Source organism: Microtus ochrogaster, chromosome 6 (assembly GCF_000317375.1).
Source record: "Microtus ochrogaster isolate Prairie Vole_2 chromosome 6, MicOch1.0, whole genome shotgun sequence".
NCBI classification, from domain to species: domain Eukaryota; kingdom Metazoa; phylum Chordata; class Mammalia; order Rodentia; family Cricetidae; genus Microtus; species Microtus ochrogaster.
The window spans coordinates 41,335,073-41,347,414 of record NC_022013.1 but is presented as its reverse complement, the minus strand read 5'-3'; the positions used below and the strand labels follow the sequence as shown (position 1 = coordinate 41,347,414).

General features: G+C 40.7%; 1 protein-coding gene across 1 annotated transcript in view; it reads left to right on the top strand.

Annotated features, from left to right (window-relative positions):
* Positions 1 to 6,607: 6,607 nt before the first annotated feature.
* C6H3orf67 (chromosome 6 C3orf67 homolog) overlaps positions 6,608 to 12,342 on the top strand; it is a 229,254-nt gene continuing 223,519 nt past the window's right edge. The window contains exons 1-2 of the mRNA XM_013346793.2: positions 6,608 to 6,870; positions 12,126 to 12,215. Coding sequence (XP_013202247.1) covers positions 6,850 to 6,870; positions 12,126 to 12,215 — 111 coding nt within the window. The 5' untranslated portion in view covers positions 6,608 to 6,849. The remainder of the gene's footprint in view (positions 6,871 to 12,125; positions 12,216 to 12,342) is intronic.

Sequence of the window (12,342 nt, the reverse complement as noted above, 5' to 3'; positions counted from 1 at the left end):
CAGAGAATACAGGTTATCTACCACCTCAACAACAGACGACAGAGAATACAGGTTATCTACCACCTCGGCAGCAGACAGAGGAGACAGGATATCTATCGCCACAACAGGAGACAGGTGATAGAGGGAAGTGGCTATTAGGACATGGATCGAAATAAAAAGCAAACAAGTAAATTTTCCAAAGTATAGGATTAACATTGTTTATGACAGAGGCTAGATGGCTTTATGCACTGTGAGGTTTACCCAGGATAGCATAGTATTAAAGTTACATACAGTTTTACAGTTCCAGCACCGGTTTTCAGGTCTGTATATAAACAAAAATGCTTTCTGGAAAGCTAATGAAGAATTTCTTAAACAAATAAAGAAGCAGAAAACAAAGCTTCCAAAAATGCCTTTACAGATTTATATTTGTCTATTTGATATTTATCTTTAGCCTTAAATGAATTGTAATGGTATTATTTAGAAAAATACAAGGAGTGGAAATGTCTCAAACCAACTAACAAAGGTGATAAACAAAGAACTTAGGGAAAGGAGTGTAAAAGCTAGAGTCAGTTTTAAATAAGTAAATTCTAATCCCTTATCAGGAGGGTAACAGATTGCCTAGGCAATATTATACAATGATTACATTTTTCTTCTGTAGAAATATGAACCCTGTTTATAATGTCACCATTCTGTTGTCTAAATATAGCTAGCACTAATTTTAATTTAACTTAGTTCGTCATCCATGATTATCCATTCTGGAGATTATTTTTAGTCTTTTGCTTTCACTCGGAGAGCTGTTAACACACTATTGTAAGAGTAGGACATGGAAGCGGCTATGCCGCCACCAGAGAACATCATCAATATTATGGAGTTCTATCCATGGGCTGAGCAAATGCAGCACTTACTTGAATTTCTTGGGACCTGAACTATGGAATATTTTAAATAATCCTATTGTATTTTAGACACATAAAATAAAGGTATCTGATGACAGTAGTAGGTAAATAGGCGTTGGCACTGTCACAGTTTGTCCACTAGCCCTACCTTCTGCACACTCACCTGTGCACACAGACAAACTTGACTCATTCTATAAGACACATTACTCCCATCAAGAAAGCCCAGTTGAGACTTTTTATGGCAGTTTTTGAGAAATACCATTTTTTCCTCCAGCACTGGTTTATCTTGTACTGTATGATGTCCAGTAAAATGTATGTTATATTAGTATCTGCCTCTTAGCGTGGCTGGGGGGTTGCAAGAATGAATGAAAATAAGGAGCAGAGACTGGGCCCTAAGACAACCAAGTCCTTAGAGAGCATTAGCTTGTTGAATTACAGAGAAGCAGAACCAAGGGTGTTGACTGTGCATCCTACAACTAACACAGTGTCTACATTCCGTGGCTTCTGATGCCCGCTTTTAGATGAAGGAAGCATTATTCATGCAGAAACCTGATTCAGGAGGAGAGGAAAAATAAGAGTTTTAGAGGGAAGGGAGAAGGACCAGGTTGGGAACTGAAGAAAGATCAAAAGCAGAAGCACTGTGTGGATAAGGGGCTCTGGGCTCTAAGCTCTGCACCTTGAAGGAACTTGTTGATGCTGAGTATTATACTGGGAAGATGGTCATGGTGATAAAATATTCAAAGGCTTAACGTCATTGTTCAGTTTGGTAAATTAATACATAATTTCATCTTGGAAGAGTAACAAGTTTATTGCCATAAGGTGTAAATATGATTAGAACGTACTCTAACATTTCCAAAGATACAGTTTTTAAAAGCACAGATGAGTTATCCCAGCCGCAAGGCTGAAGAGCCCATGTCAGCACAGCCATGACTCACAAACGCTGCAAGCCTGTCTACACAGTTTGCGGGTTGTTCAACAGTCTGAGAATTCTCCTCTGTGGCTAGGCCACTTAGGGTCTCCTCCCCCAGCAGCTCTTTATTCCTTGTTATACTACTGGGGATGGGAAGTTGAGCATCTCCCATGTTTCTATTTCTCGCAGACCTGTGACCTTCTGTTTGCCTTCCGGGGTCTCATATCATCAGCCCCCTCCCTTTTGGAGGGGGTGTTTCAAATCAGAATAAACTTCCCTGAAATAGGAAGAATAGACTCCCCTTTGTAAAGGTGCAGGAGAAAGTGTTTTGCCCTTTCATCCATTAATAAAAACCCACCACCATAGCTATCGGCAATGCTGGTTTCATTAGACAAGTAAATTAAAATCTGCATGTAGCCTGGCTTTGGAAAACAAATCACATTATCTCTCAGCATCCTCCTAGACTGCTGTAGCCAGAAGCGACGCTGAGAAAGGACCTGTTGTCTGACTTTCTATTACTCTAGGGTCAAAAACTTCTGAAAACCATTTCTGAGTCCCATAAGCATTCCAATGCACTGGCTCATGCATAGGGTACCTCGGGAGCCAGACCCTCCAGCATCATGGATGGCACTATAGGAAACTGGCCTTGTGATGTGAGAGGAGTGGAAGGTGCAGCCCCTCAAGATCACAGGGAACAGGCAGCCTATTGGGAAGTCAGGTTGGTCTAGTGTTGTATGACTTTACATCAGCTCCAGGATGAAAGACAGAGATGCATATGATCCCACCATCCTTCGTACCTTAGCAGGGACACCTGGAATCAAGGAAGAGATGCTTGATTGTTGGTGTCTGAAGATGTTCTAAAACTTTTGAATGTCCCCCTCATTTTTCCTGGCTAAATGTAATATTTTAAAGAAAATTCTTGTAGTGGAAATTTATCTGATTTTGGCTGCTCAGTGTGGATTCTCCTTCAGTGTAAATGAGCCCAGAGTGTCCTCTTAATGTCCATATCCAGTCAATTAACTTAATCTCTTCTAAAATACATTTCGCAAGTATGTTCATTTCTCTAAACCTAAATGTCTGATATTTCACAAACTACTTTAAGAATATTCATATTTTAACATTCAATACCTAGAATTGAATAATTTAACATTCAATACCTAGAATTCAATACCTAGAATGCTGTTACCTAAAGAACCATCAGGTAGCATCTAGTCCTTGGAATTTCAAGTTTCTGCATAACTTTTGGAGTTTTTAGTCATCTTAAGTTTGGAAACAGTCTCCATGAATCTCTGCAATCAGAAGCATTTGCACTAAAAATAGTATAAGTGTCAAAAAACACATGACGTCATACCTTCTTGTTATCAATAGCCAAACAGATGCCTTGGGTGTCACTAAGTTTTCACAATAATAACTTGTTGAAGACTACAAGATAGACATAGTTCAAAAATTATTTTACCAAATCATCATGATTATAATTCATAAAGTCATTCACAATGTGGAAAATCTTAACTTCAAGTATTAAACATCTCAATGTCATTATGAAATACAACAAATTCTGAAAATCAAACCAATGTTTTTATTCTCCTCATGACAAATAAATTATGAACAACAGCTAAAATATAAACCATAACTAGATTGTGGTATATACATTATATTCTTGGTTCAAAAGAGTACTATTATTTATCAAACTGATAATCATAGACATCTAACTTAAATAACAACTTTGGCAAACAGAGACTCTGCCACCTTTAAAGGCGTTTCTAGTCTATTCTGTTTTAAAAATCATCCTATATCCTTTAATAATATTAATATACCACAAAATTACGTTCTTCATAGAACAAAAATGAACATTTTAAAGCTTGTAAAATGACAAATTCTTAATGTTGTCAAATTAAGTTAAGCAATTTAGTGCAATTACTAAATGCACTGACTTCTTAAAAGATTATCGCAATTAAAGAAACCATTTCACTGTCTTTTATAACACACATAAATAGCTTGTTTTAAGCCAAATTATCTGGGGAGTCTGGCTTCTTTTCTTTCTCACAACTCTGGAGGTATAGTCAAATCCAAGATTTTGTACATAGCTAGCATTCATCTGAATTAAATAAGAGCAATTGCTATTATAAAATTGGATCTTGTCCCATCTCCATTTTAAGCACATGTTCTTAAAGAACTATACATGATATTTCGCTTTATAGCCAGCCACCAGTGTGCGTGTGCGTATGTGTATGTTAAGGATAGCCCTCATCATATGTCAAGCTGATCTGAGTTTGGCAGCTTTCAGATTTACCCATTTCCTGAATAGGCCTAATTCAAACTTGCAAATAAAAATACAACTATTAGAGTTTGTAATTTGCTAGGAGCTCAGAGGGCTAAAAGATGGGGTTTGGTCTTGCAGCAAATGATGCTAAGTTCTTGAAGACTTAACCTGAAGAAATGAGAAATGAAAAACAAAACCACATAGATAATACCACTCATGTTTGGCTCTGTAACTTTTTTTTCACAAAAATTGAAGCTATTATTCCACAAAGTAGCTCACTGGGTATATGTGCTTGTCACCTATGGTCAGTCCCTGAGATCCATGTGGTTGAAGGAGAGAAATGACTCATGCAGGTCGTCCTATGACCTCCATGCAAGTACATGTGTCCATATGTACACAAAACACGTACAAGCAAATAACTAGTTAATGAGTTTGATTTTTAATTAAGGTTATTATTTTACGCTTAAGCAAGTAAACTCTTATCCATAAAGGCTTGCAGAGAACGGGAACATGTCAAACACGAACATTAACAACAACAAAATACTCAATATGGTTGAAACGAAAGCAGGCCTGTGCACAAGTGGGCTGCACCTGGAGAGCCAGGACGGAATTTGTATCATTAAAACCTAAGAAGCAGAAAACGTGTATGGTTGGATTCAGTTTTTTTTCTTTACTTTGTGTACACCTATGTGTTTGTTATGTGTGATATGAGTATGAGTTCATATGGTGTGTGCACATGCGCATGTGCGTGTGGAAGCCAACGGTTGAATCAAGTATCTTTCTCCACCACTCTCCGTTTTATGTTCTGACAGTGTTGTCACCAAACCTGGAGCTCACCAACTCCACCAGACTGGCTGGCCAATGAATTTCAGAAATTAACCTGTCTTTATCCCCCCTTTGTCCAGATCTGGGACTACCGATGCACTGGCTTTGCATGGGCACTGAGAGCTGAACTCGGTTTTATTGCTTGCATAGCAGATACTTGACTGATTGGACCTTCTTCCCAATGCTAGTGTTTACATTTTATAAAGATATTCTGACAACACCACATAGGGTTCTCAACAGAGAATTAATTAGGAGGGTGCTATCATAGCTTAGGGGAAAGAAAATGATGGGTCAATCAGAGTAGAAACTAAGAAATATTTAGATAAAATATCTACATGTTGGCTGGATATAGAGAGTAATTGTCATATACTATTTTTTTAATTGTCATATACTAGTACATAAAAGTTACCCCCCAAATCAACAATTTGCACTATTCACCATAGAAAACCTATGGATAAGGAGTGCTCTCTGATTCAGACTGGCTGCCGCCAATGCTGACTGAAGATGAATTATAAAAAAGGGGCTCTGTATCTGGATTTAGAGTTGTCTGAGGGACAGACCTCTGGGCATGTCTATGAGGGTGTTTCCAGAGAAGTTTGATTAAAAAAGATGCATTCTGAACACATGTGGCACCATCGCAGTGGCTGGGATCCCAGACTAAATAAAATGGAGAAAGTGATCTCTTTGTTCTGACTGTGGGAGCAGTGTGACCCACCACCTCGTGTTTCTGCCACCGCCCTTTCTTGCCACATGGGACTGTATCCTCTCAGACTGAGAGCCAAAAGAAAACTTACTTTTCTTAAGTTGCTTTTGTCCAGCATTTTGTCACCATAGTGAAATAAGTAACTAATACAGGCTTTGCCTGTCATCTCGTGTCTTCTCATTAGTGATGACAAAAACGAGGTACAGAGGAAAGGAAGGACAGTGTGACTAAAGAGACAGGATTGGTGAGCTGAAGCCAAGAAATGACAATCGTCAAACGGATTCTCCCGGAGTATACCCTGTTGACAACTTCAATTTGTACTTACAACTTCCTAAACTACCAGAGAACGAATTTTTCTCATTTCCAAGGCACTTTTGTGATAACTTGCTCCATATCTACAGCAAGCTAAAATCCTCTTCCAGTCCTGTGTCCCCCTACCTGTGTTCACAGCATTCGCCCAAGTTGTGATTATTTTCTCTTTCGTTTAATTACTGCCCATCTCATCCAATATGTAACCCCGGTGCAGGCGGGACCTCTTTCATAGCCAGCCTCTCTGCATGGTGTCTGGAGCCCTGAGGACAGCACCTAGCTCAGCATACATGTGAGAAAACAAAAAACAAAACAAAAAAAAAAAACCCAAAAACAAAAAAATTAACAACAAACCTTAGCCTTTGAAAGGGCTCAGTGATCTTGCTTAAACATCATCATTTCCAAGGGCCCTTTCCAAACTAACATTCTGTTATTTCTCAAAGAACCCAAGTATAAGAGTGTATGAACCAAAGAGCACATGACCAAACAGCAGTTTACAAAGCATGAGATAGAGCCTGCGGTAACCTTTTGCTTCTTTGACTGATGGGTTACTGCCTGCACAGGTGGCGCCTTCCTCTGTTGCCTGGGCAACGCCTCAGCCTAGCGGGAGGTGAAGAACCCTGCAGGGCTCAGTGCGCAGGCGCCTCCGGGGAGCCAATGGGCGCGGCTGTCCAGCCCCGGAGCGGGCTGCGCGGTTTCCGCGGGTGCGGTCGTTTGTGTGCCCGGCGCCGGTGGGCGGTCACGTAGGTCACGCACTGTCGCTCCGTGGCAGAGCCGCACTCCGCTCTATTCCCCTGCCGCCGCGCCCGAAGCGGGGGCCGTGATGGCGCGGGTCGGCGGCCGGAGGAGCCGCTGACGGCGGGCGCAAGGCACCGAGGAGAGCCCGAGCCGGCGGGGCCCAGAGGCGGCCCTTCTCGCCCAGCTCCAGCCGGCCAAGTCTGTGCCTCCAAACCCCGGGCCCTCTGCGGGAATGTTCAAAAATGAGTACCAGGTAACCCAAAAGGGCTTCCTACCCGGGGTGAGCTGGCTCGCCTTCTGGGTTGTGAAGCCTCCACTCCCCGGCTGAAAAATAATTAGTGGCTTCGTCGTCTTGACCTTGAGCGTTTCGTGCTCCCTTCCCGCGCAGAGCTTTTTAGTGCAGAATCCGTGGAGCTGATTACAGAGCAGGTCATGACACCCCTCCCCCCCTTCACACACACACACACACACACACACACACACACACACACACACACACACACACACTCCAAGCATCCGGAATTGGAATCTGAGCACTGGACACAGCAATCCCGAGATTTCACAAGCACTCGATGGTTTCACTGTTGATCCCTGGTATCCTAGAAGCTCTTTAGAAGAGTTAATGAATGGATTCCTTTAAAAGCAGGATTAAAGTAAGCACTTGGGGTGTGTGCTGTTTTCTTTTTCCTGTAACTCTCCAGCATTGGGGTACATGAGGATCAGTCGGGGAGTTCTAACAACAACAACAACAACAACAAAAACAGATTTCCTGACTCTTCTAGATCCTGGGAATGAAAATATGAAAATGTAGGTGGGTTTAGCCCGAGTCCGTTTTAAAGCAAGTCAAGTCCCACGCCAAGTCTGATTCAAGGATTACATTTGGAACACACTGTTTCTCAGTGTTCCTCGGACACCTTACTCCATGGATGGCATCCCTTCCTCAGCTCACTGAATGGCTTTCTGCCCCAGCTCTCCTGGCTTCATCTTGAAATCACCAGCATCTTTCTAGGAGTATTAGAGTGTTTAGTGTTCCCCCTACCCCCCTTCAGGGTCCACCTCTTTGTGCCTTTATCCTTTTGACCAAACACTACTTGTTCTTAAAGCACTGTGGGCTTTTCCTTTGTCCCGTTTTAGAAATTCATTTTATGGGTTAGAGTAAACTTAGTTTAATCTCCCTGCATGTAGATAAAGTATAATGTGATGAAATAACAGATGCCCACTGTGGTTAATTTGGAAAACACAGAAGAAGTGGGGAGAAAAGGTTTGCTGTTTAAGTAAGGTTCAGGGATTTCTTTTTAAAGGAGTTCGACCCTGAGTGACCGGGAGAAAGAATTTTTGAGGATAAGGGGCCACAGCCCAGTAATCTAAAAAGGTCATAAACTCCAAAAATCCAGTGGTGGTTGCAGGACAGCTCCCTGCCTCGGGACCACTCCCAAGGTCGTAATCCACTAGTTCCTAAAATGGTACCGACGACCACAGCTGGAAAACCTGTTTTTCAAGGTTACAGTCTGGCTTTGTCTTCAGCTAGTTCCTGGTGCCGGGTCGCTGAACAGGCTAGTCCTAGATTTTTGGTTCTCCGGCTGGAGGAGTCTGGATTTGTTCAGGTCGTTCAATGCTATGTGTGATCCAAAGGTGACGGTCAGTTTACACTTCCAGCACCAGTCTGCACTTCCAGCAATGGAGTTTTTTCTTGACCCACATTTTCTTAAGCATAAATTGTTAGCAGTAATTTTTAATCTTGGGCATTTTTACAAGGATAAAATAAAATCTCAGAGTTTTGATTTACATTTCTCTGATGGTTAAAGGATGTTATGTTTAAACATTTTTTTTTTAAATGTCAGTCATTTTAGTTCGTCTGAGAGTTTTCAGTTTAGGTCTATAACAAATATTTTTATTGGATTAATTTTTAATAATTAATTTCCTGAGTTCTTCATATATTTTTAAAATGGGTTTATGATAAGTAAAAATCTTTTCCCACTCTATAGCCTTGTTATACAAAAGCTTCTCAATTCAGGAAATATAATTTATGGTTTCTCACAATGTTTGTGCCACTGAGGTTGTGTTTAAGATGTGGCAAAGTGTGCTTCAAAAATTTTTTCTCTTTGAGGTTCAACATAATTTTTATATGCTGAGGCCTTTGGCTCATTTAAACTTGAGTTTTGTACATGGAGATGAATGTAGATCTATTTTCATTCTTCTACATGTTGGTGTCTAATGAGGCCAACATTATTAGTTAAAATGCTTCCTTTTTCGATTTTCCTATCTGCAAGGCAGACTTAAAACTTAAGAGGAGGATAGCTTACAAACTTTTGGTTGGATGTCCAATGGTTAAAGCCCTAGTTATAATATTCTTATGGGAGATATTAAGCCGCTAGGTAAAATTCTTACAAAAAACAGTTTCCAATAGAAAGCTTAAAGCTGCCTAACAGGTACTCAAGCAGGTAAAATATAAATCAACAGGTAAAGAATACAATAATCAACAAATACAGCATATCAATTATAATTCAGCTATGGCAAGTGGGTATATTAAATGTAAAACTTATCCTACAACAGTTTTATTAAAAATGCTGTTTATGGCTAAACCTTCCCAGTTTTGCCAGTTAAGATATTAAACTCTTAATTTAAAACAGTAGCCTGTCTGGTACAAAAGGACAGGATAAAATCTAAAATATGGTTCTACAGAATATTGACTATGATCAATGTTTCTTATACTAAACAATAGATTCATTGATAATTTTAAGATTGATTCCTGGACAATTGCCTTTGCTCAATTCAAAGACAAAAACAATAATCTTTTCCCAGATGATCATTGCTACAATTCACAAACTATATTTTGCTAATGTTATAGCAAAAGAATCCCTTAAAGGATTTTATGCTAAGTTTTACAAATGGCTTTTCCAATGGAAGAACTGCATGTATGGCTAATAAAAAATATTGTGGAACATAACAAGGCTCCTTAAAAACAACTCATAAAAGTTGCAAACAGATCCTAATACAAAGGGATCTGACATGATAACACCAAGCTGATCTTTGCTAGGGCAAGGTAAAAAAGCCCTTGCAATGCATTATAAAAAAAACCCCGACCTATATATATTTGGGGTCGAGGATATGTTTATGCTTTTTTCACAAAAAAATAAATAAATAAAATCTAAACCTGAGTTGAGGCTGCAGATGTACCACAAAGGAGTTCCAGAAGCAACTGGGTAGAGGTCCTTGGTCCTGCCTTTCCTGCCCCCAAGGAGAGGAGTGCCTGATAACAAAACTTGCTGCTCTGCCTCCAGAGTCCAGGGAGACCCGCCTGAGATAATTGCTAAGATATGCTTCAGGTAGCTGTATCCAGCTCACCTCACCCAGAAATCCCACCTGCCCTGGAGCACAAATGCTAAACTGCCTCTGCAGTTTAAATTCTGGTTTGCTTTGGAGCTAAGGTGCAGACTAAACAACTATTTTAATCTTTGGGACACAAAACTCATTTTAATTAAAATATTAACCCCTCTTCACTTAAAAAGGGGGAAGATTGGGGTTCCTGTCACTGTTGCTCAGAGACTAAAACTGATGGTATTTAATAACAACAATGTATGTCATTGTACTCTTAATGAAATTGATCTAATGATATTTGTAATTGCTTATAGATGTTGGGAAAAGTTTGACACATGCTGTAAAATGTTTGGGTTTAATACATATGTTAAAAATTTTAGATTTAAACCCCTTTTACACTGCCCTAATTTTTGGCAGACAACATACATAATTTCATGTTGGAGTAGGCATTTAGGAAGAAGATATACCAAAGGCCAGACTAAAAGATAAATACTGGGTTTAAAAAATGCCCTTTCTTCTTGTCTGGAGATGGAGTTATTGGTACCCAAAATTATATCTTTACTCAACCTATACGTAATATCTTTTATTTGAGGAGCTTCTCACAGTCTTTTCATTAATGATAGATGCAGAGGCCCATAAAACCGGCTCAACATGGCATGGTGCCAGGCACAAGGAGTGCCCTCCACATGGCCTAAGACAGGGTACCCTGTGGTCAAAGACCTGCTACTTTAGATCTTGCTAGACACCTTTTATTTGAGGAGCTCCAAGGATGGGCAACTTGTGGCAGGATATCCCCCAACCTAAAACAGCGTCCTGAAAACCCGAGGATGGGTAAGGGGAAAAAAAACCTGGTCCCCACTTGACCTAAAACTAATAAGACACCCCTCTGTTCCCAGAAGAGGTAAATTGCTTCACCATTCAAGAGGAGGGTCTCTCCTTGTCCCAGTCCCTTCTCCTTTAGATCTGACACCATGGTTGGACTCTGACCTGGTGCCCTCCACTTAATAGCTGCCTTTATAAAAGGAAGGGGGATATGTCAGGAGCCGTTTTCCCCCCAAAATTATTACAGGAACCATCGCCCTGGGGAGTCTGCAGAGAACCCCACACCCATAATTGTGTTAGGAATAGTTCTATTGACAGAGCCTACCCCACACCCAATTAGCTGTTAATAGAGAGCTATCTGTTAGCTGAACCCACCCCACATTCCGAACTATCTAGAGAACTAGGTGTGTCAACTCGTGACTTCCTGGCTTACGTGACCAACGTGAATTACGCTGCAAAAGTCCAGGCCCCTGTGCCCCCCCCCCAAATTCCTTATCCTATATAAGCTGTAACCCTGTCTCTAATAAACGGAGGCTCTGACAAACCTAGCATGGCCTCCTTCCTCTCTCTCAGCCCATATCTTACAGATAGTACCTCTCCGGGACCCTGGAATAACTGATCAGCCAGGCGGGTTACCCCCCTAGACTGAGTGACCCGCCGAGGTGGTTTACAGGTAACAGTATTTCTATAGAAAAATATTCTTTTTATTCTTCTTATGTGTCTCCAAATTTATCGTAGAGATGTTCATAAAGAAACCCTTCCCACATATACCCCAGTCCTTCTTGGGTTTTTTCTGAACGAGTCTAAGCTGCTTTTCCCCTTTATTGAATAATCTTCAGTGGCACTATTAAGCCCTTGCTGCATGCTAAGCCTGTATGATCCAACAACTCATTTGACAGATGGATAAATCAAGACATTAACTAACTCCCCAAATTCTGAAAAATTAAAAAAAAAAGGTATTGGAGCCCCAATCAGTATGACTGCTAAGTTTGTAATTACACATGATGGTGAGATTTCGGCTTAGTTTACAGATCAAATTTAAGCCCTTTAGCCTGGTCTTTTCAGAATGCTTGCAGAACTGACCTATCCCTGTCAAGTCAGTGAGAAATATCTCTGATATTTTTCTGGCACAATCATATTTACCATCTTTTTAAAAGTGAGTTCCTTAGTAACAGGGTGACCCAAATCACAATGGTTGTGGCTTATAGGCAGCCAGGGTATACAATAGGCACAATAAGAGGGGTAATGTTTTCCCAGATTCGTTTAACTGACAGATGGCTGGAATACTGGTTTTAGATTCTGTGGTAGATACGATTTCTCCCATAGTGTTGTATTTCACTCTGAATTTCTTTCCTTTTTGTTTTCTAGGGAGGTGCATTTGTTGAAATCTTTAGCGCCCAGGGGAAAAATCCTGGAGCAAAATGGAAGATCTTAGGCAGTCCATCTGTGATTTGGAAAGTAAGTGTTAGAAGTTAAGTGTCAAATCCTGGGAAGAGCTGGGCGATGGTGGCGCACGCCTTTAATCCCAGCACTCGGGAGGCAGAGGCAGGCGGATCTCTGTGAGTTCGAGACCAGCCTGGTCTAC